The sequence below is a fragment of the Saccopteryx leptura genome, chromosome 3, assembly GCF_036850995.1.
Source record: "Saccopteryx leptura isolate mSacLep1 chromosome 3, mSacLep1_pri_phased_curated, whole genome shotgun sequence".
Classification (NCBI taxonomy): Eukaryota; Metazoa; Chordata; class Mammalia; order Chiroptera; family Emballonuridae; genus Saccopteryx; species Saccopteryx leptura.
The window spans coordinates 80,529,790-80,556,087 of record NC_089505.1 but is presented as its reverse complement, the minus strand read 5'-3'; the positions used below and the strand labels follow the sequence as shown (position 1 = coordinate 80,556,087).

At 59.5% G+C, this 26,298-nt stretch overlaps 2 protein-coding genes across 6 annotated transcripts; both read left to right on the top strand.

Annotated features, from left to right (window-relative positions):
- Positions 1-50: 50 nt before the first annotated feature.
- Positions 51-20,504, top strand: PPP6R1 (protein phosphatase 6 regulatory subunit 1). Of its 4 annotated transcripts, none has more exons than XM_066374502.1 (24): positions 51-670; positions 7,495-7,727; positions 9,223-9,409; positions 9,493-9,630; positions 9,725-9,790; positions 11,329-11,441; positions 11,537-11,650; positions 12,050-12,212; positions 12,306-12,458; positions 12,580-12,714; positions 13,260-13,324; positions 13,406-13,521; positions 13,623-13,708; positions 13,795-13,884; positions 14,035-14,132; positions 15,666-15,723; positions 15,800-15,975; positions 18,148-18,287; positions 18,375-18,555; positions 18,661-18,731; positions 18,830-18,911; positions 19,280-19,390; positions 19,474-19,545; positions 19,641-20,504. In XM_066374502.1, exons 2-24 carry the CDS (start codon positions 7,501-7,503, stop codon positions 19,642-19,644), a joined length of 2,646 nt encoding a protein of 881 aa, XP_066230599.1. In that variant the 5' UTR covers positions 51-670; positions 7,495-7,500; the 3' UTR covers positions 19,645-20,504. The 4 variants fall into 4 exon arrangements, with proteins under 4 accessions (XP_066230599.1, XP_066230602.1, XP_066230601.1 ...); XM_066374504.1 differs by lacking the exon at positions 51-670 and adding an exon at positions 3,742-3,762; XM_066374503.1 differs by lacking the exon at positions 51-670 and adding an exon at positions 7,274-7,298.
- A 680-nt stretch (positions 20,505-21,184) lies between these two features.
- TMEM86B (transmembrane protein 86B) lies at positions 21,185-23,153 on the top strand. Of its 2 annotated transcripts, none has more exons than XM_066374507.1 (3): positions 21,185-21,340; positions 21,595-21,832; positions 22,369-23,153. In XM_066374507.1, the coding sequence occupies exons 1-3, from the start codon at positions 21,290-21,292 to the stop codon at positions 22,749-22,751; spliced, it is 672 nt and encodes a 223-aa protein (XP_066230604.1). In that variant the 5' UTR covers positions 21,185-21,289; the 3' UTR covers positions 22,752-23,153. The 2 variants fall into 2 exon arrangements, with proteins under 2 accessions (XP_066230604.1, XP_066230603.1); XM_066374506.1 differs by having other exon boundaries at positions 21,213-21,340; positions 21,592-21,832.
- Positions 23,154-26,298: the final 3,145 nt, after the last annotated feature.

Here is a 26,298-nt window from a genome sequence, read left to right as displayed (position 1 = left end):
GCGTACTGCCGTCTCGGGAGCTTGGCCTTCGCGCAACGAGACAACCGCGGGAGGGCGGGGTCTCCTACGTTCCCCTGCGCTGAGGGGATTATGGGATAGTGGCGGACGGAGCCGGGTGAAGGAGGCCCTGAAGCCGACTGCAAAGCCGGTAGACCTTGCCGGTGTCGGGCAGGGAGCGGTGGAGGAAGTGGGCCTTGAGTTCTGTCGGTCCCCGCTCAGCACCGCGGCCCATTGAGACCGCGTCCGGCCTAGGCTTTGCCGCGGGGGCCACTGGGCCGGGGAGAACGGGGCGGCTTCCCCGCTGAGGGCCTGAGCGAGCCTCGCGACCCCCACTGACCTCCCCCAGTCCCCCGGTCGGGCTCGCTCCGCTCTCGCCGGCGGCCCCGCGCGCCTGCCCGCAGCCAGGCCGGCGCTGACCCCCCCCCCCCCCCAAGCTCGGGCAGTCGGCGCGCGAAGGCCCCTCCGTAGGCCTGAGGGCGCGTGCGTGAGCCTCGGCCCCGGCCGCCGCGTCTGCGTCTGCGCCCCCGCGAGATTCCCCCCGCCCCCGACGCCCCCCGCCCCACGTACCAGGCAGGCCCCTGAGCAGGGCCGGAGCCGCCGGCGGCGGGGCGGGGGGTGGGCGCCCCGATGAGCCCCGAGTGCGAAGAGCCGCCGCCGCCCCCCTACGCAGGTGAGCGGCCGCCCAAGGGCCCTTCCCCGGGCCGGGCACCCCGAGTCCCGCTCCCACGTCCTGGCTACTCAGCCCCGCCTGGTACCCTTGTGTCTGTCTCCTAAGCGCTTCTCCATCAGACCCCTTCTTTCCTTCTGGGGCTTCCCCTGTCTCGTCCCTTCGACCCCCCAAATCTCCTCGTCCCCCCCAATTTCTCCTGTATGTCATTCCCACCCCACCTCCTTCCCCGTAGATGCTCCTCTAGCCTCTTGTTTAGTGTGCCCCTTGGCCTTCCCTTCCCCACCCTACCTTCCCCTGTCTGTCCCGTGGGACTCAACGGCACTCCCTTCTCTGCCCCTCCACAACCTCAGACCCTTTTCCGTGGACATCCCAGCTCCCTTGGGTCCCTGTCCCCTGTGCATCGACTCCATGGCGTCTGACTCTCCCCCTTGGGCCCGGGACCACTCCAGGAGGGTTGTGGGGCTCCCCTCCACCCTGACTGGGCTCTGCCACCCTGCGGCTCGGGCTTCTTGTGAGCTGGCCCTTTGGGGAGGTGCTTCTGCAGAGCAGTAGCCACCCCTCGGTCCCATTCTGGGAGATGCGGGAGCCTGGTGATGGCCCCGAGTGAGGGGGGGGGGCAGCCCTGGGAGACTGCCCCAGGCAGGGCTGGACAGCTGGTCACAATGACCAGTGGTGGGATAGAGGTAACTCAGGGCGCTGCTGCTGGAGGCCCAGCGCCCAGGCACTGGTGAGACAGGCTCGATGGGTCGGATTTTCTGTCTAGGAAGGCTGGGGAGGAATTGACAGACGGTGTTGGGAAGAAGGGCCATCCCTGTGGAAGGAATAGGACGCGCACATATGTGAACATGGGAACCGGGAGCGGTCTGTGTGCCTGGAACTCAGACGCGCATTGTAAAAGAATGGCTGGTCCAGGTCATGGAAGGTGGCCAGGTTGGGTCTTTCTTGCTGCTCTCTGACACACCTGTACCTCTGTACTGAGGACGCAGGTGTCACCATAACCACCCTCCTGCAGGGGCGTTTTTGTGCGCAGGAAGTCAGGTTGTCAGGTGTGGTGGTGGTGGTGGTGGGGGGGGGGGAGTGTGGTGTTTGTAGATGCCTGGAGCAGAGTGCAGGGCCCCAGAAGGAGATAGTGTTTTTAAGGCTTACTGTTTGGTTTGGGATTATTTATTTGTAGGAGTTTCATTGGCTGGGGACATTTTTGGTTGTCACAGCTTGTGATATGAGGCTACTGGTGGCTGATGGCTAGAGCCCCGGGATGCTGGTGACCATCCTACAGAGCCTGGGACAGAGCCCACAACCCGTGTGTCAGGTGGCTGCATGTGCTGCCTTGCTTGGGTGTGATGTAGTTTTGGCCTGTCTGCTCCATTTCTACTGAAAAGCGACCATGTCCTGTGTATTTTGACTTACTTTTGTGTATCTTTATTTACTTCTGTGCTTTTGGCCCTTTCTGTTGGGCCATCTGCTGTTTCTTTCTGTTAGGGGAGAATACTGTCCAGCTCCTCAGCCCCAACAACTTATTTTCAGGATCTGTGGCCAGGTGACCTTCAGTTTTCATTCATTCGCCAAATATCTCTAGCTGAGGACCTGGTCTTCTGCTAGGTTCTGGGAAACGAGCATCTGGTGGGGGAGGCAGGTGACCAAACAGGCAAATGCTGTCACAGAGCCCTCTTATGCTGTCACAAGGTGACCACGGAACCTGTGGAAGTGTGGAACAGGCTCTCATGCAGTCAGGGGAAGCTTCTTGGAGGAAGTGGTGTCTGCGCTGAAGTCTGAAAGACCCAGGAGGAGCTAGTCAGGTTCGAGGAGCGAAGAGTCACTGAGCCAGGGCAGAGGCGGGGGTGCCAAGGAGCAGTCAGGTGTGCTAGAAGTGCTGAGCGCCATGCAGGTGGCCACCAGGGGTTAGGTTAGAGAGGCTTGGAAGTGTTGGTGAGAATGAGAAGCCTTCCTGGTGAACCCTGCTCCCAGGCCGGCCCAGCACTGGGGGTGGGGACATGCCCTCCGTTCAAGGCCAAGCCATGTAAGGCACTGAGGCTCAATGGGGTGAGATCCCTGGTCTGAGGCCACTGAGATGTCAGTTTGGATGGACAGGCAGGACTAGAACTGAGGCCTTCCTGACCGGGTCACCTTGTCACACGCTGCTCCTCTGTGTTTCCCAAGGGCCATTTCACAATCTATTCGCTGTTCTTTTTCTTTTTCCCTTTGAACCCATGACCCACCATGGAGACTGTCCTGACAGTGAGCTCCGAACCCCTCCTTGGTCCTTGGCCCCGGGGTGCCCAGTCTCTGCTGTTCCCTGGCTCCTCCATTCCCTGGGGTGGGACCGCACAGCTGCCTCCCTCAGGAGAGTCTGCTCTGGGGTCAGAGGGTGACTCGCCTAACTGGGGACCCCCTCCCCAGGCTTTCCTGAACCACAGTCAGATCCCAGGCCGACCTCCCACGTGACTTTGGCCATGTTCTTCTCGGGCCTTTTCATCCAAATGGGCTTCTCACTGCCTGCCTTGCTGGGCAGGTTAGGTTTTATGGCCGCACGCATACAGGGTCCCACCATCACCATCTTCCCGTCCTGGGATTCACAAGTCCCCATCTCCTTTACTGTTGACAGTGGGCTGGGGGGAGCCCGAGGGGGGTGGTCTCCTTGATCTCTGACCTGCTTGGCCCTACGAGGCGCTGGGGGCAGGCTGACTCGCCCTAGCTTTTCCCCTCCTGGAGCTTACCTAGGCTGTGTCTCACTGGTGCAGCTGATGGCCCGTGATGGCAAAGGGTGGCAGCGGTCAGCAGGTCCCAGACAGCCTCTCCAGACACTGGAGCCTGTACTGAGCCTCAGGGCACCTCATGTGGCCACCCCGGAGGCCCTCCCAGAGGCCTCTGCGCCCTTGACCTCCACTTCTGGGCGTTTAGGGGCCAGGGCAGGTGGGGAAGGAGTCTGATGAAGGATCTGCCCACAGCACCCAGTAGGTGGAGCTGTGTGGACGATGGTGGCGGCGGCAGTGACAGGGGAAACCCTCCTGGAGCCTCGGTCAGGCCCTGTCTGAGCCCCGGGGCAGGAGGCCTGAGCACCCCACCGTACAGCTAAGTGAGGCGAGGACCCCGAGGTGATGATGCAGAGCCTGAGGGAGAGGTGCTTTTGTGCTTAATGGCTTCCTTTCTTACTTGCAGCTTCCCCTTCCGTTTGCAGTCAGTCTTGGTTTTCAAACTGTTGCTAAAAACCAGTGGCAGTCACTTCCGTTTTCTTGAAGTTTGCTCAAAGTTGACAAGGGTGGGGGTGGCGGGCAGTGTGGTGCCCGCCAGAGCATTTGAATGACCTGAGTCATTCAGGCAGACGGGGCAGAGTCTCTCTGCAGCCCTGCTCTGTTTTTAGCACCGTCACTTGGGGCCATGGTGGTCCCCTTTCCTTCTGCTACCAGATGGGGCCAGCCTCTGCTGAGCTCTGGCCTGTTCCCCACCTGACCCGGCTGTCCACACAGCGTGGCCCTTCCTGGCCAGCGGTGGCCCCCATGTCGCAGACTGGAAGCGAGGCTCCCGGATGCCAGGTGGTGGCCCCGTGTAACCGTTAGCAAGTCAGGAGACCCGTCTGTCCTGTGAGGTCGGTTCCCAGAGCTTCCATCGAGTTCCACTAAGTGAGAAGATGGGGTGGACCAGCAGGACTTGGGGCTGTAATGATTTGAGAGTCTGTGGTGGGGCAGTTTTTTTCTTTCCCTCTTTCCTGTGTTTTTCTTTTTCCCAGTCCTTTACCTGCTGCCTTGTTCTGGGTGGGATAGCACCCACCACTCGGTTGCATCTGGTTTTTGCAGCTTCCTGATTTTCAGAGGGGCGACCCAAGGGTATGAGAATTGAAGGGGCCAGCTGGAGAGGCCCCTGGATCCATGGTCCCAGCCATGCAGCCCCCCCACTTCTGTCTGGTTGCAGCCACCCCCCCACCGTGCTCTCTGGAAAGCCAGCTTTGGGAGGGAGGTTGGACCTGCTGTGTCACGCAGGCGGGGTGGGGGGTACTTGGGCCCCGGGTGTAGCCTGCACCCTCTAACCACGTGCTTTGGAAGTGGGTGGGACTCTAGTCAGGACAGGGGGCTCTGGGCTCCTCCCTGCGGGCTGCATCATTCATCTCTCAAACGGGGGTGAAAACAGTTCTCCACTTTGTCATCTTAATATGATACAAGGTGTTTTGTGCGGGTACACAGGTTCTCTGCAGAGTTAGCAGGGCCCTATCCTGCCCCCCTTCCCTGGGGGGAGGGTGGCCACTTAGCTTAGGAACTGTGGCGGGGACGTGGGAAGGGGGAACCGGGGTGGGTGGGCGGGCCCGCAGGGCGGGGCCTTCACATGCCCCAGCTCTGTGGGCAGCTGGCAGCCGGGCAGTGCTGGGTGACTGGGACGTGGAGCCCAGCCTGGCCCCCGCATGCGCTCGGCAGCCTGGGATCTGTTTGTTTTGGTAACGGTTTTGTTGAGCTGTAACTTGTACACCTCCAATTCACCCATTTATAGTGCGTGTTTTCAGTGGCTCCTAGTACAGTCACAGCTTGCAGCCATCACCACGGTGCATTTTTGGGTGTAACTGACCAGCAAAGTTGTCGGTAATTGGTTTTAGAACTTTCAGAGGAGTTTTTTGAACATCCTTTTTCAAAAAGGAAACCCTGTCCTGATTAGCAATCACTGACTTCCCCACCCCCAGCTACTGAAAACCCCTCATCAGCTTTCTGTCTCTGTGGATGGAGTCATACAGTCAGACAGTGTGTGGCCCTCGATGACGGTTTCGGTGGCCTCTTGGCTTCCCTGGTCCCCTGATTGCCACTTGAGAGCCTCTGATGTAGAAACAGGTGGTATTTTCCCACTGAGGTCCTTGCTGTCTGTGGCTCCAGGCAGCAACAGTGCCTTGAACAGCCCTGATCCCAGGTCCACACAGCTCAGGTGTGCATGCCCAGGTCCCGTGCTAGGTGCTGTCCCCTGGTGCTGATAGCAGCCCATTGAGGGAGGTTCTGTGTGGTTCTGTCATCCAGTCAGGGCACATGTGGTGCACATACATTGTTACCGAGACAGTGGACGTGCTGGCCGGGTAGGGGTGGAGGTGGCAGGGGTCCTTGGTGCTTTGAATGTGGAGACTGGAGAGGTCCTCGTGGGGCTTTGGTCCGGGTGGCCGGGTAGTTCAGTTGGATGTGAAGTGTCATCCCGATATGCTGGGGTTGCAGGTTCAATCCTTGGTCGGGGCACATGCAGGAACCAACCAGGGAATGCACAGATAAATGGAACAGCGAGTCAATATCTCTCTTTTTCTCTTTACAATCAATCAATACATTTTTTTAAAGTGGCCTGAATGTGGGGGGGACTGAAGGGCTGGGGTGAGTCCCTGTGCAGTAGGATCCTGTCCCCTTCTGGCTGGCCGTGTGCACAGGACCGGTCCCTCCACGGCACCTTCAGGCTGGTCTACCAGGGCTGAGGAACAGACACGAGTCCTGTCAGGGTAGTTGCGAGTTTACAGCCACTTGTTCCCAGTCAAAGCCAGGTCACCGGGACGGTGGGGCTGGCTGAGGCTCTGGTAGAGGCTGGGAAGGACAGCTGGGTGCGTTGGTGTCTTGAATGGATCGAGGGTCAGAAGGCTGGTCACCTGCGCCCACAGCCCCGCCCCAGTAGCTTTCTGAGTCCGCATCGTTCTCCTGGGGCTGGTGCTCTGTCTGTGGCTGTTGCACTGTCCGTGGCTGGGGTGGTGTGCAGCAGAGAAGACTTGGAGGGCATTGTAGGAGAGGGACTGGTGTCTGCGGGTCTGCAGCTGCCAGGAGGGCCGTCTCGTGCTCTCGGTATGTCCACGGTGGCCTCTGCCTCAGGGGGTCTTCATGAGGCAAGGGACAAGTGTGAGTTTTGGTCAGTGCCTGTGCTGTGCTGTGGAGCCCTGGCTTACCTGGGAGTGGGCCGTCCTCTGTGTGCCAGTGGTGGCGGCCCCTCAGACAGGGCTGTGGGGACCATGCCCCATGTGTGGTAGACTTGTGGAGGCAGGGCAGCTCTAGACGGTGGTCCGGACCCACTGAGGGGCCTGAGGGCTCGGGGCGGGGGCGGGGGGGATGTCGGAGTCCATGTGGCCCGGGCTTGGGCTCACCTAGCACCTGGTGAGTGCTCCACAGGAAATGCTCCTGATGCCGGTTCCCTACCATTGCCAGGTGGGTTGGGCCACAGCCGGGCATGCAGGGTTGGAGCCAGGATACCATACGGCTGGCAGTGGGAGCTGGCCCGTCCTCCCCGCTGATCTGGTTACCCTGTCTGTCCTGCTTCCTTCAGGCCTGTCAGTGGCTGTTCTGGGAGCTCCCCTCACCCCCATTCCCCTCTTCCCTGCCCTGGGCTGTGGGCGGGGAGGGGTGGGTATGTTTGTGTATGTGTGCGTGCGTGGCATCCAGGCAACGGCACACACTTCCCTCTGCCCGCCCCCCCACACCCTGCACCACGTGCTGATTGGCTGGGTCGACTGGTGGCCGCATGCTGGCTGTCATGGGGCACTTGAATGTGTTTAGCAAATACAGAAGGAAGTGAGTCTGCTCAGGGCTTCCGGGATGAGCACAGCCCTGGCCCCAGCCCAGGAGGCTCCTGCCCAGATGTGGGGACAGTGGACACAGGCCCTCCTGGGGCGGGTCCCTGGTGGCTCTGTGCACAGGTCTGTTGTCCCTTGCCGGCCTTGTGGGTCCACACACAGGGGCCTTTCCTGGCCCCCCGGGGTGGAGGGTTGGGCAGGACAGTGGGCCTCAGGTGTTACATGACCCTTTGGAACTCGGGGCTCTGGACCAGGCAGGAAGACTTGCGGCTGGCAGGGATGGGCTGGCGGGCCCAGGCTTGACAGCCTCTGCCCCCAGGGCGCCATGTTCTGGAAGTTTGACCTGCACACAAGCTCACACTTGGACACGCTGCTGGAGCGGGAGGACCTCAGCCTGCCCGAGCTGCTGGATGAGGAGGACGTCCTGCAGGAGTGCAAGGTCGTCAACCGCAAGCTGCTGGACTTCCTGCTGCAGCCACCGCACCTACAGGCCATGGTGGCCTGGGTCACCCAGGAGCCGCCGGCCAGTGGCGAGGAGCGGCTGCGCTACAAGTGAGCCTGCCCACCGTGTCCCGTGACTGCCAATGGGGACGGGAAACTGAGGTGGGAGTGGGGGAGGCCAGGCCCCAGCTGCCGGCCCACAGCCTGTGCTCCAGAGCACCCTCAGAGCTTTCTAAAAGCACCTTTATCACGGGGTTGGACAGTGGCCTCCAGGGGAGGAACGTGGAGGGCTCTTGGGGACAGCGTCTGGGCAGTCTCGTTTCAGTGGCTCCTGCCCCCCACTGGTGCTTTTTCAGTTGGATTTTTGTTGCCATAACCAGTCACACGCAGAGCTCCCCGTGCACGGCCTGCCCCCCCCCCCAGGTGATATTGTGCCAAGCACAGCACGGTGCCACAGCCCAGGATGCTGGGGGATGGCCCACAGGCCCTGCCGTGGTTTAAAGCAGGTGCTCTCCTCCCAGACAGCCTCTTTGTACCTGTGATTCTCTTCTAAATTTTCCTGTTTGGGAACATGAGTGGGGTGAGATCTGTCTGTGCCCAGCATGGTGCCAGGAGCACAGGGCACGGCTGTAGGCAGAGTTGGCACGTCCCTTGGCCCTGCTCTCCAGCCTGTGCCCCTCCCCCCATCACTCCATGGGTGCTTAGGGCCCTGGGGTGTGCTGGGGGCCAGGCGGGCAGGGCCCTGCTGGGGGCACACCTGGAATTGTCTTCATAACTGGGCACTTCAGCATTCCCTGGTCTCCACTGCCCTTCTAGGGCCCTGCATGGTGCATGCCAGATGCAGGCTTCCTCTGGGTTCTCCTCCCTGTTCCCTGTGCCGCCCTCTGCCCTGCCCCCTCACCCTGCAGAGAGGCGTGCGGCCCTCACCTTGGGCCGGCTCTGCGTCTCCTGTCCCCGGAGGCCTGAACAGGGTGCATGGCTGAGGGCTGCCCTTCGGTTTGTCCTTTGTAAAATTTTGTCCTTCAGTGGAGGTGGTCGCAGAGACTTCTGGCAGGGTTGGTCGGGGCCTCTGTGCCTCCTGATGTCCATCTCTCTATCAGACAGTTGCTCCCATGTGCCTTTTGCCCTGACCTCTGTCCATCACCCCCCTCCCCTGACGGTGTCCAGGGACCCAGAGGACTGGGCTCCGGCTCACAGAAGCAGGGAGATGCTGAGGGAGCCTCTATTTTGACACCTGATCCCTCTGGCCCCTGGGGTTCCTACGGTTCACAGGCCCCTTGAACAGGTTGTTGTCACCCAGGGCCTTGGGTGGCCTGCTGGATGGGGCGGCCCTCAAGTCAGTGTATGGAGCAGAATGTAAGGGGTGACATTGAGGTTTGGAGAGATCACCCAGACAGACTGTTCAGGGCAAGCTCTGATGGTAACCAGGGCTGGGGTGACCAGCAGGCCGGTGTTGAGGCTGTGACAGGCTTGGTGGTGAGGGTCAGCAGGGCAGACTGCCGCGCGGTGGTTCTGATGGAGGTGAGGGCATGCTCCGTGCTCCCTGTCTCTCCCCCGGACCCACTTCCCTCTCCGGACATGACAGCCGCTGCTCCGCCCTTCCCAGGTACCCCAGTGTAGCCTGCGAGATCCTGACATCAGATGTGCCCCAGATCAATGACGCCCTGGGCGCCGACGAGTCCCTGCTGAACCGGCTCTATGGCTTCCTGCAGAGCAGCGGCTGCCTCAACCCGCTGCTGGCCAGCTTCTTCAGCAAGGTCATGGGGATCCTCATCAACCGCAAGACGGACCAGGTGCCTGCTGGCCTGGGCGCCGCTGCAAGGGGTGGGTGGGCGGGCCGCCTGGGGCCTGCCGGCTAACCTGCCCATGCCCCCAGCTTGTGTCCTTTCTGCGGAAGAAGGACGACTTCGTGGACCTGCTACTGCAGCACATCGGCACCTCAGCCATCATGGACCTGCTGCTACGCCTGCTCACCTGCGTGGAGCGGCCACAGCTGAGGCAGGAAGTGGTCAATGTGAGCTCCCCGAGGGGCAGAGCCAGGTGTGAGTGGCGGGGCCTGCCAGGGGCGGGGGCAATGAGCAGAGCTCCGCCTCCTTTCTCTCCCGCAGTGGCTCAACGAGGAGAAGATTGTCCAGCGGCTCATCGAGCAGATCCACCCATCGAAAGATGACAATGTGAGTGTCCCAGACCCACCAGGCCCTTCCCTTTTTCGTGGAGAAATGGATGACAAAAGGCAGCGTTGGGAGCCGTGCGTGCTCGCATCTGTACCCACTGATGCAGGGACAGAACAGAAAGGGGCTCTTACACACAGGACGTTCTTCTCAGCCTGGAAGTTGGCCTGTGTTCCTTTGAGGGGCAGGTCTAGGGGGCTCTGTCCACTGCAGCTCACTGCTGCCCTTGCCAGGCGCTGTCCCCTCCTTCCCTCCAGCGCTGACTCTGCGCCTGGACAAGCCTCGCTGTCCTTCAGAGCGTCCACCTGGGGGCCCGCATCCACCTCAGCAACAGCTCATGGGGCCTCGGCTCCTCGCCAGCCACAGGTGTAGTTAGCGCTCGTCATAAGGGGAAGGGAGGAGATGGCCACCCAGGCCTTTGTGGCAGAGGGGTGAAGGTGTCCATGTGGGTCCTGGGCCTGCCCATGGGTCCCAGGTCCACGTGGGTCCTGTTGGGTTAGACTCAGCACTTGCTTCTGCTTTCTTGTGTTCTTTTTTTTTTCCTTCTCTTTTTTTCTTTTTTGTTTTCTTTTTTTTTAGCGAGAGACAGGAAGGGAGAGACATGAGAAGCATCAACTCATGGTTGTGGCACCTTAGTTGTTTATTGATTGCTTTCTCATATGTGCCTTGACCTGGGGGGCTGAAGCCAGTGACCATGGGGTCATGTCTATGATCCCACACTCAAGCTGGTGACTCTGCGCTTAAGCTGGTGAGCCTGCGCTCAGGCCAGTGACCTCGGACCTGGGTCCTCCGCGTCCTGGTCCGACACTCTATCCACTGTGCCACTGCCTGGTCAGGCTTTTCTCTTGCTTTCCCATCTTGGCGACAGCTGTGTTGAGAATAAGTTACGTACTGTACGGCCCACCACCTGTATTGTGGGATTCAGCAGCTTTTAGTTTGTTCATACATGCAGTCGTCACTACGTTGGTGTTGGGATGTTTCAACACTCCAAAAAGGACACGACACCCTGTGCCTGTCACGTGTCACTCTAACTCCCCTCATGGTTACCAGCCCCAGGCAGCCACTGTTCTGTCTCTGGGTTTGCCTCTTCTGGACCTTTTGTATTCATGGAGTCCCACAACATGTGGTCCCTAGCTGGCCTCTGCCTCAGCACCATGTTCTGTGTGCTTCTGTGTTGTAGTGTGTCAGTGCTTCACCCCTTTCTAAGGCTGAGGAGCATTCTGCTTGTGCACAGACCACGGTTGCTTACTGTTCACTAGTTGGTGGATAACCTTTCTTTGGCTACTGTGAATAGTACCGGGTTTCTGTGGGATGTCTCCTTTTATAGGAAGCCTTCCTTGGTTCCTTTTTTCTGCCATCTCTCTTCTCCCATATTTGATGCCTCGTGCTTTCTCCCTTGGCACTTGTGTGCCTGTGTCTGCCATTCTCTTCCTCGTCCCTAAGGGCTGGGGCCAGGTGATCAACTCATGAGAGTCCCGACACCAGGCTATGGAGGACCCAGTGGCCGGGCTATGGTCCTCAGCTCTTTCTCTGCCTCCCAGCAACATTCCAATGCGTCCCAGTCCCTGTGTGACATCATCCGCCTAAGCCGGGAGCAGATGATCCAAGTTCAGGATAGCCCGGAGCCCGACCAGCTGTTGGCCACTTTGGAAAAGTGGGTTTTTAGGCAGCGCCCTTGCTGGGGGGGAGGGGAGAGCCCTCCTGGGGCCTGGGGCCGGCCCTTTACCCTGACCCCCCCCCTCACCCCAGGCAGGAGACGATTGAGCAGCTCCTGAGCAACATGCTGGAGGGGGAGCTGAGCCCGTCAGTCCTGGTCAGTGGCATCCAGGTGCTGCTGACCCTGCTGGAGCCCAGGAGGCCACGGTAAGGGGGCCGCTTCCCTGGGTGGCTCTGTGACTCCCTGGGGACCTGGCCTTCCGTGCAGGGGTGAGGCTCAGAGAACACAGCCTCCCCAAGTGGTAACCACTTCACAGTGGTCACTGCAGTGCTGGAGAAGGGTCCTCTTGTGCCTATCTGACAGCTGATGAAATTGAGGCCAGGTCAGCTGCCCATAGCTTCCAGCTGGCCATTGGATTCCAGGGTCCACCAGGCAGGTTGCTTCCTGGGACACTGAGGCTTCTACCCTATTGCCCCGGACCCTGCCTGGGTGCGGCCGCGCGCCCAGGCTGGGAGCAGGTCCTCGCTCCTTTCCAGCTGGGGTCTGCGTACACACATGCTCACAGTCTGGGCAGCTCGCCTCGCCCCCTGTTCTCCCCATCGCAGGGCTGAGTCTGTGATCGTGAACAACTTCTTCAGCAGTGTGGATGGGCAGCTGGAGCTCCTGGCCCAGGCCACGCTCGACAGTGCTGTGTCCAGCGTGGGCACCCTGCACGCCCTGTGCCCGCGGCTCAGCTGCTTCCACCAGCTCCTGTTCGAGCCGCCGGAGGTGGGCGAAGCGGGCCGGGAGGCTGACAGGGAAGGTTGCTCCGTGGTCCCAGACAGCAGGGGGCTAGGTGTCGAACCTCCTCTTTGTTTGCAGTTGGAGCCGTTGTGCACGACGTGGGGTACCCTGGTCCCACCGCTGGGCAACACACGGCTACACGTGGTCAAGCTGTTGGCCAGTGCCTTGACTGCCAACGATGCGGCCCTGACCCAGGAGCTCCTGGCACTGGACGTGCCCAACACCATGCTGGTGCGGGGGCAGGGGCTCCGGGCAGCGGGTGGGGATGGGGTCAGCTGGGGACAGTGGGCCCGGGGACAGTGGGCCAGGGCCTCTGGGGCCTCTCCGTGCCAGCCCACCCTATCCTCCCCAGGACCTCTTCTTCCACTACGTGTTCAACAACTTCCTGCACACCCAAGTGGAGGTGTGTGTGAGCGCCATGCTGAGCACTGGGCCCCCTTCTGACAGCAGCCCTGAGATGCCTGCCGCAAACCCAGTCGTGAAACATGTGAGCTGAAGCTCCCGGCCACCCCTCAGCCCCCTGGGTGGGCTCTGCCCTGCATCCACTGCTTGCTTGCCTGTCCTGGGTGACTTTGTGTCCTGGGGGTTGGGGGCTTGGAGTCATCTTTAGGTCATGTCTGAGAAAAGAGGCTGACGTTCAGGCAGGTGGGGGGACCTGGTGGGCTTGGGAGGCGGTGGGTGTCCTAGGAAGGACTCTCCCAGGGTGACGGTACTGGGGGAGACGGGGATATGCCCTGCATGTGGCCCAGGACCTCGGAGAGGAGTATGCAGTGGGGCGCGTGAGGTTTGTTGTCCAGATTGAGTGGGAACTGGACAGGTTGAAGATGTTTCTGGGGATGCAGAGCAGAGCGCAGAGGGGCAGGGGCGGGTGTGTGTGGGCTGTTTTTGAGGGTGCGCTGCACGCTCGGAGGGAGGCCCGAGGCTGGGCTGCGGGTCCCCGGTGGGGGCTGCCTCTGTTCCTTCCTGCTCTGTGCATGGGTGGCCGGGCCTGGGGTGCAGCGCTGACCTGGCTGCTGCCCCCCCCCCCCCCAGCTGCTGCAGCAGTGCCGTCTGGTGGAGCGCATCCTGACAGCCTGGGAGGAGAACGACCGTGTGCAGTGAGTGTCCCCGCCTTCCTTCTGGGTGGGGGCGGGTGTGTGGGCGGCCTGTGTCCAGCTCTGGCCTCCACCTTTGCCCAGGTCTGCAGGGGGCCCGCGGAAAGGCTACATGGGTCACCTGACGCGAGTGGCCAACGCCCTGGTGCAGAACGTGGACAAGGGGCCCAACGCTGAGCAGCTGGGGCAGTTGCTGAAAGGTGAGGTGGCGGCTTGCTTTGGGGGGGTGTAGGCTGGTGGAGGCCAAGGGCCACCTCCTCATGTCTTTGTCCTTGTCCCTGTCCCTGTCCCTGCTGCACAGAGCTGCCAGCTGAGCAGCAGGAACAGTGGGAGGCCTTCGTGTCAGGACCCCTGGCCGAGACCAACAAGAAGAACATGGTGGACCTGGTGAGGCCCCCGCAGTCCCAGCTCCCTGTCCCCACGGGGTCCCCACAGCCTATGGGCCCTCACAGCCCTGCCCCCTGCCCACCCAGGTGAACACCCACCACCTGCACTCCTCCAGTGATGACGAGGATGACCGGCTCAAGGAGTTCAATTTCCCCGAGGAGGCCGTGCTGCAGCAGGTGGGGCTGTGGGAACTGCGGGATCCTCCAGGTCCAGTCCTGTCCCTCCCGTCCCACCCCCTACCCCCTGTTCCAGCCCCACCCTCCCCCCCACCCACCTGCCCTGCCCCACCAGCCAGCAGCCCCTGACCACCACCCGCCGCCCTACAGGCCTTCGTGGATTTCCAGATGCAGCGCATGACCTCAGCCTTCATCGACCACTTCGGCTTCAATGATGAGGAGTTTGGGGAGCAGGAGGAAAGCGTGAAGTGAGTGTGCCGCTCTGTGGGAGGCTGCCTGCTGTGGGCTCCCACCATCCCTCCCAGTCCTTCCCGGGCTGCGCGACTGTGTGGGACCAGCTTGTGCAGGGTCAGAATGGCCCAGAGGCCGGGATTACCACTTCCCCTTCCAGAGGCCTGGGGGCAATGAGAATTTTTTTTACTTACTGATTTTTATTATTTTATTTATTTATTTATTTATTTTGTGACAGATAGAGTGAGAGAGGGACAGACAGGCAGGAAAGGAGAGATGTGAAGCATCAATTCTTTGTTGCGGCTCCTTAATTCACTGATTGCTTCTCATATGTGCCTTAACGGTGGGGGGGAGGTGTGGTGGCTACAGCAGAGCGAGTAATCCTTTGCCCAAGCCAGCGACCTCAGCATTTCGAACTTGGGTCCTCCACATCCCAGTCTGATGCTCTATTCACTGCGCCACTGCCTGCTCAGGGTGATTTTTATTTTTAAAATTGATTTTAGAGAGAGAGGAAGAGAAACATCCATTTGTTGTTCCACCAGTTGGTTCTTGTATGTGCCCTGACTGGGGATTGAACTGGCAACCTTGATGTACTGGGATGACACTCTAGTCCACGGCACACCCAGCCACTACCACAATATCTCTTTCAGTGATCAGCTGTGCCCATTTGTTGCAATAGCATCTTAACATTATCACTTCTGGTGCTGTGGCCGTGAACATTCTTTTTTATCCTCTGAATTTTCTGCCACAGGCTCTGTTACTTGAACAATCAGAGAAAAGAATGAAAATTGAGTAACAGTTTATAAATTGCACAGGCACGCTCGTGACAGCAGCAGGCAGACAGCGAAGGGCGGGTGGCCACTGAATGAGCACAGAGGACACCGGATCAGGGGCAGGCGTGGCCACCACGGCTTTCTCACTGCCTGCCTGCCCAGGGGCCTCTGTTCTGAGCTTGCTTTGTGCAGTGTCAGGCCCTGGCCCAGGGCAGATCGCCTGTGTGGGCCTGGTCTCCTTGTGCGCACCTCAGGGTTGAGGGGTCTGTAGGGCTCTGAATGGAGCGCGCCCTGCAGGGCCCCTGAAGGATGTGCTGGTGAAGCGCTGTGTGCCCTGTGCCTGCTGAGCAGAGGTAGTCTGTGCTCGGGAGGAGCCTGTCGCATCCCCAGGTGGATGGGGCAGTGGGCTGACGGGGGCCCAGCCGGCCCTTGGGGTGCGCACAAGCACCCAAGGGGTGTGGTTTAGAGTCAGGTGGGAGGACAGCTGAGAGGGGCTCCTGCAGCACACAGCCCCCTTGGGCACCTTTGTACAAGGGCAGGGACCTCAGCTCTGCCAGGCTTCGCCCATGACGTGACTGTATCACGAGTGTTGACTTGGGTTACATATAGAGAGAGGTGAGCGAGTGGGGGGTTGGCAGAGGCACAACTGTGAACAGTAAGGGTACATGCATGAGAGAAGAAGCTGGAGGGCCCCCCCGCCTCCCCATCCCCCTACATCCCCTGCCCTGTGCCTCCATGGCCCCCCAGCCTCCCCTCACTGTCTTGCTTCCCTCTCAGTGCGCCTTTTGACAAGACAGCCAATATCACCTTCTCCCTCAATGCTGATGATGAGAACGTGAGTGCTGCCCTGTTCTTGGGGGGGGGGGGGGGCTGCGAGCCACGCCACTCACCCCACCCTCCTGCCCCTGCAGCCCAACGGCAACCTGCTGGAGATATGCTACAAGGACCGGATCCAGCAGTTTGATGACGAGGAGGAGGAGGAGGAGGAGGAGGAGGAGGAGGAGGGCCCAGGCTCTGGGGAGTCCGACGGGGAGGATGGCGCCTGGCAGGGCAGCCAGCTGGCCAGGGGAGCCCGCCTGGGCCTGCGGTGAGTCCCTTCCTGCCTCTCCAGGCTTCGTGGCCTGGTGGGGCAGTGGGCCCATAGTGAACAGTTCCCATTGGCCTGTGTGAGGGAGAAGTGTGCGGGGAATGGAGTGTATATTTGTCAGGGGACTTGCAGTTGTGAGCGTTAGGAACCCAGTTCTGATGGGTTAACAGTGGATTTCAAGATGTTTACATTTGGGAACTAGTGAAAAGAGGAGAATTATTTCCCAGGCTGCTAAGGCAGAAATCACCCCAAATATAGTGAATTGGACTGGGATTGTTGGGTCTAATAACCTTCATGCAATCAGGGTGGTTAACTCTTTCATGGACCGGTCCGTAGACTGGCCTGCAGACTGGTGGTTGAAAAACACTGGATAAAGCTACAAGAAGAGCGTAACAGCTTGTGTGTGGCTGGAACCTGAGGGGTCTCTTTCAGGTACAGCATGATCCAGGTGCATCTGCAAACAGCAGCTCCCGGGTTAGCTGTCGTGCCGTTGTTCCCAGAATGGTGGTTCCAGCAGCTTCTCTTTCTCTTAATTTTGGTAAAATTACAGGTGATAATCATGCCATCCTCACTGGCCTCGTGTCAGTCAGCTGTGACCAGGTCTTTGTGCTAACGTTGTTATTTCTCTGCATGCTGTCTGGCTCGGATGTCACTGACCATGTGGGGTTGTTCCACGTCAGCTTCTTGGTGCCTGCACCTGAGCCTTTGCCCCCAGGGTTCCTGATTTGAGGATTAGAGTGCTTTACCTATTGGACTTGTAACAAGCACAGGCGAGTGTGTGAATCCTGAGAAGATGGCCATATGGACAGCCCTCGCCAGGGACGGGGTTGGAGCCATCCCTGTACCCCTGCTGGCTGCCGCTGCAGACCCCTGTGGCAGGGGTGGTTCACTGCCATCCTCGGCTGTGCTGCTGTGGGGCCACCAAGTCCCAGGTCGTGATCACCCATGCTTCTGTGGGTTTAAGGTGGTGTTAGCTCTTACGCTTAGGTTTCGATCCACTGAGCGCTGTGCGGGGTCCAGTTCATTCTTGCATGCGGGGATGCCGCTGTCCCAGTGGCACTTGAAGGGACGGTCCTCTCTCCAGGGCAGGTTGTGGCACCCTTGTGGACACCATTTGACTGTGTGTGCAGGGCTTATTCCCACTCTTCTGGCCCATTGGTCCCGATGTCCATTTCTATGATGGACAGACGGGTCTTGATCACTGTTGCACTGTAGGAAGTTGTGAAATTAGGAAGTGTGGGTTCCTGCCACTTTGTTCAAGGTTGTGTTGACTATTGAGGGTCCTTGAGATCCCGTATGCATTTTGGGATCAGCTTGTCAGTTCCAACAAGAGCCGGCTGGGATTCTGACGGGGATGGCTCCGGGCCTGCCGCTCAGGGTGCGGGTGCTGCTGTTCTGACAGTATTTGGTCACAGCCTGTGAGCATGGGGCGTGTTTCCATGAATTCAGGTACTTTTAACTCTCAGTACTGTTTTGTAGTTTTCGGAGTGAGTTTTATGCTCCTTTGTTAAATGTATCCCTAACTTGTATTCTTTTGGATATGACTGAATGTGGCTGTTTCCTTGTCATTCTGAGGTGTCTCAAGTGTATAGAAACGCCATCATTCCCTGGCCACCGACGTCGTGACCAGTGCCCTTGCAGAATCCTTTCGGGTTTGAGAAGCTCCCCTTTGTCCCCCGGTTGCTGAGTGTCTCGTTACTTTCAATGCTAAGGAGATGTGTTCCTTCCCACTGTGAAGATGGTGGCATGGTCAGCATTTGCTCAGCTGTCCCCCTGGGTGGACATCTAGGCCGGTCAGACTTTGTGGTCTCAAGTCACATGTTAGTCCGCACTCAGCAGTATTTTTGGAGCCACTGCACATGCTGATGTTGTTCTTGGCCAAGGAAACAGTGGTGATGGGGACGAGGACAGCCACTCTTGGTGCTGGCGGTATCACTGGCCACCCGGCCCCTGTGGGACAGGACTCTCCTGGGCGTCTTGATGCCCCCTGGGCCCAGCCCGGGAGGCCCTAACCGACTTCTCCCCCCCACACACACATCACCTCCACCCCTTTTTGTGCCTGTTGATTCCTTCACAGATGGCTGCTGGGGGCCAGCCCGGGAGGGGGGGTGGCTGGGCAGTGGGGACACCGCCCTGCCCCAGCTCCATGGTGACAGCTGGTTTTGGTGGCAGGAGCGGAGGCAGCACAGACAGCGAGGAGGAGGAGGACGAGGACGACGAGGATGATGAGGAGGACGAGGAGGAAGACGGCCAGGCGGCCCGAGGCAGAGCTGGGCCCTCCGCTTACCCTAGCCCGGGCCCCCAGCCTCCTGGTGGGTGAACACGGGCAGGGCCGTGGTCAGCGGGCATAGGTGTCTGCCCGCCTGCCGTGCTCACTGCTGCCCCTACCCATCCCCCAGGCTCCGGCTGGACAGCCACCTTTGATGCAGTGCCTACAGATGCCCTGACCAGCCCGCAGGACTCCAGGGAGCAGGAGCCGTGCTCTGGGCCCCCCGCTCCACAGGGGCCTCTCGCTGTGCCCCAGGACCTCCCTGCCTCAAGCCCAGCCAGCCCTGCAGCCCCCAGCACCCTGCAGCTCAGGTGAGGCCAGGAGGCCAGGCTGGGGCACGGGTGCTGGGTCCTGGTTCCCTCGGGCCGCAGATTCAGTGTCAGCCGCCACCTCGGGCTGCCCCTCTCCCCTCCCAGGTCCCAGGACCCCGCGATCTCCTCAGCACCTCAGGAAGCCTCAGAAGGCGGCCAAGTAGCGGAGCCCTCAGGTGAGCTGCTGCCTGCCCCTGCCACCCTCCCCACCTCCACGCCCCTGCCTCCGCCACTGCTACCTGAGGGGTTGGCTGAGTGGGCCTCTCTTTTGCAGCCCCCTGTCAGGCCTTGGTCAGCATCCAGGACCTCCAGGCTTCCCTCAGAGGGACAAGCTCCGCCCCCAGCTCCTTGGACAGGTGACCAGCTGGGGAGTAGCTGCTGGGGCTGTGTGTGGGGGGTAACAGAAACTTGGGGTTGTTTCTGCCCCTGAGCTACTGTAGGGGGCCCTGGTGGGACCCCTGAGGTCCATGCCCCTTTCCTGGGGCCTCTAGCAGCTGAAGGTCCAGGACTGAGCCTGTGCCTGCAGGATGTCATAGAACCCAGGGCCACCAGCTCAGCCCAGGGGGGCTTCCAGCAGGGCACAGGGTATGTGCAGAGCCTGTATCCCAAACTGTCTGTCCTGCTGGGACAGCTCCTGGGGGCCTGTGGGTGTGAGGGCCCCGGGCCGCGGGCAAGTGTCCCGCAGGGCATCGGAGTGACAGTCACCCCACTGGTCCGCCCACAGTGCAACCAGAGACCCTGCTACCTCTGTTCCAGCCCCTTGGGCCCCCCAACCCCCCCAGGCCATGGAGGGGGAGAAGAGCCCAGAGCCCCCAGGACTCCCTCAAAGCCAGAGGTGAGCATGGGCTGTCTTCCTGCTGGTTGAGTGGGGTTCATCTTGGGGGGGGGCATTGACCTCTCATACTCGTCTCCCAACAGTGCCCAGGCCCTGCAGCCGCCTCCGATACCCAATGGCTCTGCCCAGGGCGGGCCCATGTCCCCGGGCTCCCAGTGAGTATCAGAGCCTGGGGGTGAGGAGTGGAGGGGTGTGGGGGTGGAGAGGGGGCCAGTGGGCCCCTCATGCCGGTCTCCCTCTTCCTTCCCAGGTGACTGCGTGGTTGCTGTGGTGGAGGCCAGATCCTTGTCCTGTGTGTGGACCCTGCCCGGGCAGGGTCAGGGGTGTCCCAGACAGCCTGGTACCCCCATCTCCCATCTCATCCCCCCTTATGTTCTCTCCTCTGGACTCCCCGGAGGCTGGTGCCAGGGAGACAGGCCCCACCCACCCCATTTGCACTGAGAAAAGAAAAGATGGAGTTTTACCTCCTAGAATAAAGATATAGAGTCGGGTAGAGAGAGAGAGACCTATATTATATATTATATGTATGTTGAGGGAGGAGAGGGGGTAGGAGGAGAGCCGGCAGGAAGCCATGCCCTGCTGTGGGCAGGGCTGGGTCTTCCCGTCCAGTGGTCCAGTGGGGGCTGGCGCAGCCGCAGGGGGCCGTGTCCATCCTGCCCACCCTTGGCACACCCCGCTCGGTGCAGATGTCCACACCCACACTCGGCCTTTCAGCTCAGGTCCACCTGGGGCCCGAGTGGGGGCCGTGCCTTTGCCCAGCCCCGCACACCCTGGACCCTGCATTTTCCCCCAGGCCAGGGAAACAGGAGCCCGGCCCGGCCCGCAGTGCTCTGGGGGCTGGGGTTCCAGTCCAGGGGGGGCCTCTCCCGTGACATTCCCATGAGGCCCTGACACACTCGTGAGCGCCCTGCGCCTCCCACAGGCGCTGGGGCTGGGCTTGGCGGGGGTCCGGCTGGGGTCCCCCTCCAATACCCGAGGGTCTGGGGTCCAGCCCAGCTGCCAAGTGACCTTGTCCCAGCTCCCTCTCTCAGGCTGTGTGAGTGCGTTTGTCCCGTGTGTCCGTGCGAGCTTCTGTTTCGTATTGCAGATATAAGTAATAAAGGACCGTTTACGACTTCTGTTGCTCAGACCTGGAGTTCTGGGATGTGGGGGGCGGGGGCCCTGTCTCCCGGGGTCCCCTTCATGATCCCAACCAGGGGGTGGCCCTGCAGGAAACTCTTCTCTGAGCCTCTTCCCTCTGGTGGGGCAGTGGGTAGTTGGAGGTGGCCATGGAGGCCGGACTGGACTGTGGGCGCCTGGTAGGTCCCTGCCATGCAGGGGGAAGTGAACAGACCAGTAGCACTCACCAGACTAGGGGTTCGAAGCTTTTGTTCTGGTGCCATCCGGGGGCCTTGGGGCGCAGGCTGCTGACAACCTCTCAGGGAGTCCTCCCTGACGCACATGCTCTCAGAAAGTGTTCGTGGGAGGCCCTGGAGGTGTGCAGGGGGCTGTGGACCCAGAGGGGCCCTAGTGGCGATGGGAGGAGTTTCATCTTGTCCCTCCGTCCCACCGGTGAAGACAAGGTGATGGTGCCCTGTCCCTCTGGTGAAGGAGGGCTGGCTGGGCATGGGACTGTGAGGGGCATTCGCACCCACAGCAGAGGGGTTGGAAACTAGGTTCTGGGGGAGGCTGGGGAATGAGTGTGGAGGGGGGTCCCCTGCATCCCAATGGGCACCTTATCTGCAGGTGCCAGGCTGAGCCATCCCTGGGTGGGGACAGCATCTCCCTAGGCCATTATCAGTCCCAGAGTCCACAGGACACTCCTCGGGTTAATGTGTAACCACACACCATCCCCTCCACCCCTAAAGCCATTGGTGCCCACAGACAGGCCACTGGGGGGGGGGGGGGTCACAGACCGTCATGGACGCCGAGAAAGAGGGGCTGCCCCGAAATCTTCACTTCTCAGCCCAAGTGAGAGCCTGAGTGTGAGAGGGGAGATGGGCCTGGGGTCCTGGCCTCCTGGGAGGCTGGACAACCTGGGGTCCCTGGGTGGGGGTGGCGCTGGAGCCCTGAGACCTTAATCTTGGTGGGGCGGGGCCTGACTGGCAAGGGCTGGGGGCTGGATGAGACCGCGAGGTCAAGCGGGTCTGGAGTGGACCCTCATCCCAGGGTCTGAGCGCTGGGCCAACTCCACTGTCTCAGCGGCCCCCCTGTCCCCAAAGCAGCTGCCCCTGGGCTGGCTGAGCCCTTACTTTGTCACCTGCACTGCCTACTTCCTGCTCTGGATCCCGGAGGAGCCGCCATCCTGGGTCGGTGCCCTGGTCAAGTGCCTGCCTATACTGTGCCTGGTGGGGCTGCTGTGGGCGTCCCCCGGCGGGAGGTATAGCCGCCTCCTGCAGGTGGCCCTGCTCTTCTCAGCCCTTGGGGACATCTTCCTCATCTGGCCTGAGGCCTTTGTCTATGGTAAGCAGGGGGAGCCGGCGGCGTCATCCCCTTTGGCCTCCCTTGCTGAGGGGTCCCGGTTGCTGGGGCGGCTCCCTGATAACACCTGCCTGCCGTGGGCTAGGTGACATTCAAAGGCACTGGGGTGCGGCAGAGACCAACACACACCTGGACCCCCCACCCTCAGGGAGCTCGGCTTGACCTTCGCAGGTGTGAGTGACAGGCATCAAGGAAGTTGAGTGTGGGGTCCGGGTGTGACAGTCTTGAGTAGGATGGTGTTGCAGACTAGGGGACATCTTGGTGGGGGTACAGGAAGGTCAGACAGTCCAGGCAGGGGCCCTAGGGTGGGCGTGTGCCCAGTGTGTGCATCCAGGTGTGAAGCCAAATGCATAGTGGAGCTCGGGGGAGTCGAGATAGCATGTGAGGGAAGTAAGGACGGAGGCTGCACCAAGGACCCTGGCTGGGAGCATAGTGGGGACAGTCCTGTCCCTCATGCCGTGGGCTGCACGGTGACGCAAGCAGCAGGCCTCTCAGGCACCCACCCCCATGTCCCCTAGGCGTCCTGGCTTTCACCCAAAGCCAGCTGCTCTACATCTGGGCCTTCGGCTTCCGGCCCCTGCAGCTGGGCCTCCTGCCGCCCATCCTGTTGACCTGTCTCCCATTATATGGCCTCCTGCTGCTGCACCTGCCTCCCGACATGGTCCTGCCCCTGAGCACCTACTCCCTGGCCCTGACCACCATGCTATGGCGCGGCCTGGCCCGGGGTGGCAGTGCCCGCTGGGGTGCCCTCTTCTTCACCATCTCCGACACAACACTGGCCTGGGATGCCTTCATCCAGCCCCTGGCCCATGCCCGCCTGCTGATCATGGCCACCTACTATGCCGCCCAGCTTCTCATCGCCCTGTCGGCCTTCCAGAGCCCCCGGCTCAAGACCAACTGACCAGGAGCCCGGACTGGCCAGCGGGTGTCTGCCTGCTCCTATCCAACAAGGTCCTGGGCCTCCCAAAGGGGCCTGGCCCCCGGAAATGCCGTCAGGGGGGCAGAACCAGGCCCCTGGACTCCTCATCTGCAGGCTTCCTTCCCTGTCCAGAAACGTGGGAACTGAGACACATGGGAACCCTTGGATTTGCTGAATTCCACCCAAATCCACAGCTGAATTTTGAACACCTCTCAGTTCTAGTTCGGGGTTCTGGGCCCTTCAACCCAACCTGCACTGGGCATTCCCCAAGGCCTCTGCCTGCTCCTGTGACTGCAGGTGGCCTCCTGTGTCTGCTGGCCAGCTTCCCTCTCTCTGGCACTGATCAATTTTTTTGTTGTCTGAGTAAAGTGAGTGTTGAAATGACATCTCCTTTATTTGGGGGAGGGATGTGGAGGAGGGGTGATTACCATAACACCCAAAGGGTTTTCCTTTTTTTTTTCTTACAACAAAATCTACCATTTAAAAAAAAGATTTTATTTACTGGTTTTAGAGAAAGGATAGAGAGAGAAAGGCAGGGGGAGTGAGGGGAGCAGGAAGCATCAACTCCTAGTAGTTGCTTCTCACGTGTGCCTTGACCAGGCAAGCCCAAACCTGGGGTTTCAAACTGGAGACCTTAGCGTTCCAGGTTGAGGCTCTATCCACTGCACCACCACAGGTCAGGCCTTTGTGTTTTTGTTTGTTTGTTTGTATTTTTCTGAAGTGAGAAGCAGGGAGGCAGAGAGACAGACTCCCACATACACCTGACCAGGATCCACCCGGCATGCCCACCAGGAAGCAATGCTCTGCCCATCTGGGACGTTGCTCCGTTGCAACCAGAGCCATTCTAGCGCCTAAGGTGGAGGCCATGGAGCCGACCTCAGCACCCAGGCCAACTTTGCTCCCATGGAGCCTTGGCTGCGGGAGGAGAAAAGAGAGACAGAGACAAAGGAGAGGGGGAAGGGTGGAGAAGCAGATGGGCGCTTCTCCTGTGTGCCCTGGCCAGGAGTCAAACCCGGAACTTCCACACGCCGGGCTGACACTCTATCGCTGAGCCAACTGGCCAGGGCCAGGCCTTTGTTTTTATTCTTGTGGTAGGAACACTTACAGTGAGAATCTCCCTTGGATCACATTTTTATATATGCAATGCAGTAGTTAGCTATGTGGACAGCAAACTCTCCTGGTGCCCAGGGCACAGACACCCCCCCACCCACCCAGGGGTTTTGATGGTGGCGGAATTCAGATGCCCATCTTTGGGTGAATTTACGGATCTGTGGCCAAGAGGAGACTTTGGTCCGGGTGTTAGTTCCTGGGGCTGCTGTCCCAAATGACCACAAACCCAGCAGCTTCCAAGAACAGAAGGTTAGTCTCTCACAGTCTGGAGGCCAGACATGCAGAGTCAAGGTATTGGCAGGGTCCTGCTCCATCCCAGGCTCTGGGGAGGGTCCTTCCCGCCTTTTGCACCTCCCAGTGGCCCCAGCCACACCTGGTGTCCCTCTGGTCTTGGTGTCCGTTTTCCCATGGCGTCCGCCTTCTCTGCGTCTCTTCTGAGGACACCAGTCACTGGTTTGGGGGTTTGCCCTACATCCAGGATGATCTTATCTCGAGATCCTTAACTTAATCACATCTCCAAAGCCCCTGTTTCTACATAACGCCACATCCATAGGGACTGGGACTGGGCCTTAAGATTTGGACACCTCTTGCCTGACCTATGGTGGCGCAGTGGATAAAGCGTTGACCTGGAATGCTGAGGTTGCCGGTTCAAAACCCTGGGCTTGCCCAGTCAAGGCACATATGGGAGTTGAAGCTTCCTGCTCCTCCCCCCTTCTCTCTCTCTCTTTCTCTCTCTCTCTCTCTCTCTCAATCTCTCTCTCTCCTCTAAAATGAATAAATAAAAATTAAAAAAAAAAAGATTTGGACACTTCTTTTCTGTTTTTAAATTTTTATTTATTGATTGATTTTAAAGAGAGAGGAAGGAGAGGGTTGGGAGACATTGATCTGTTGTTCCACTTAGTTGTGCATTCATTGGTTGATTTTCTTTTTTTTTCTTTTTTTTTGAGAGAGAGAAGGGGTAGGGGAGGGAGAGAGAGACAGGAAGGGAGAGAGATGAGAAGTATCAATGTATAGTTGCGGCACTTTAGTTGTTCATTGATTGCTTCTCATATGTGCCTTGACCGGGAAGGCTCTAGCTGAGCCAGTGACACCTTGCTCAAGCTGGTGACTTTGGGCTTCAAGCCAGTGACCTTGGGCTTCAAGCCAGAGACCTTTTGGCTCAAGCCAGCAACCATGAGATCAGGTCGATGATCCCATGCTCAAGCTGGTGGCCCTGCGCTCAAGCTGGTGAGATTGCATTCAGGTCAGTGAACTTGAGGATTTGAATCTGGGTCCTCAGTGTCCCAGGTCAATGCTCTATGCAGTGTGCCACTGCCTGGTTAGGCTCATTGAGTTGATTCTTGAATGTTCCCTGACCGGGGATTGAACCAGCACTCTTGGCTCCAACCAACTAAGTTACTTGGCCAGGGCTTAGAGGACACAATTCAACCCACTCCAGTCACATATAGTATCAGGAGAGGAAAAGATTGGGAAGGTGAGGAGATTCGAAGATGAGGGGACCTTTAGGAAGGAGTAGGTAGCAATGAGGGAGTACAGTTCTAAGGAAGAAAAAACCCAGGTGTGACCTTGGCAGCCCACTGCCCCTCTCTGGGCCTCAGTGTCTGCATTTGAGGGCATGAAGCCATCAGAATTGCTCTCCAGACCCTGCCTGACTTCTACATCTATGATGTGCTTATAGGGGACTCTTAAGGCAGAAAGGAGACTTAACATCCATGACATACTTTAGGGGACTTTTATAGCAGAAAGGAGACTTGTACATCCATAATATGGTTATAGGGGACTCATAGCAGAAAGGAGACTTAAAATTTATGACCTGCTTTAGGGGGCTCTTATAGCAGGAAGGTGACATGATGTGGGCATCTGGGCTGGTTCACCATCAGCAAGGTCAAGGGAAGATCTCTAGCCGATGAGAGCACGGGGGCCGGGGGGGGGGGGCGCACAGGGACACGGAGCCAGCGTGTAGAGAACACAAGATCAGATCTTGGTTGGCGGACTAGGATAACTTGATGTGCAGAGAATCCAATCCAGGCCCGGTGAGGTGTCCTGAGCCACAGCTGGGGCTCAGGTGGCTGCAGAGAGGAGCAGGTCATGTCTGGATCCTCAGAAGGAAGAACACATCCGCAGCCACAGGCGGGCTAATTGCTGAGTGTTATCGTGAAAGATTTGCTTAGGTAAACTCACACTGGAGGGAGGAGTCAACCAGAAGTGGAAGAGGACATGCCAGTCCTGGGAGAGCACAGGGCACGTGCAGACAGCCTGGCATTGAACAGCCTGGGGTACCCACACACAAAAAATGAAGACCTTCTGTGTATCTGGAGCAGAGCGAGGAGACTAGCTGGGATTTGGGTTGTGCATTCACACACCAGCAGGGACACAGTGCGCTATCTCTGAGTATTTCTCAGGGACAAAGGAGGGTCCA

Bases quoted from the DNA above. Each gene is read 5' to 3' on its own strand.
- PPP6R1 (XM_066374502.1), top strand. From the start codon at position 7,501: ATGTTCTGGAAGTTTGACCTGCACACAAGCTCACACTTGGACACGCTG. The intron at 13,522-13,622 runs GTGAGGTGGCGG...CCTGCTGCACAG, and splicing joins GCTGGGGCAGTTGCTGAAAG to AGCTGCCAGCTGAGCAGCAG. The intron at 15,724-15,799 runs GTGAGTGCTGCC...CTGCCCCTGCAG, and splicing joins TCAATGCTGATGATGAGAAC to CCCAACGGCAACCTGCTGGA.
- TMEM86B (XM_066374506.1), top strand. From the start codon at position 21,290: ATGGACGCCGAGAAAGAGGGGCTGCCCCGAAATCTTCACTTCTCAGCC. The intron at 21,341-21,591 runs GTGAGAGCCTGA...CTGTCCCCAAAG, and splicing joins ATCTTCACTTCTCAGCCCAA to CAGCTGCCCCTGGGCTGGCT. The intron at 21,833-22,368 runs GTAAGCAGGGGG...CATGTCCCCTAG, and splicing joins GCCTGAGGCCTTTGTCTATG to GCGTCCTGGCTTTCACCCAA.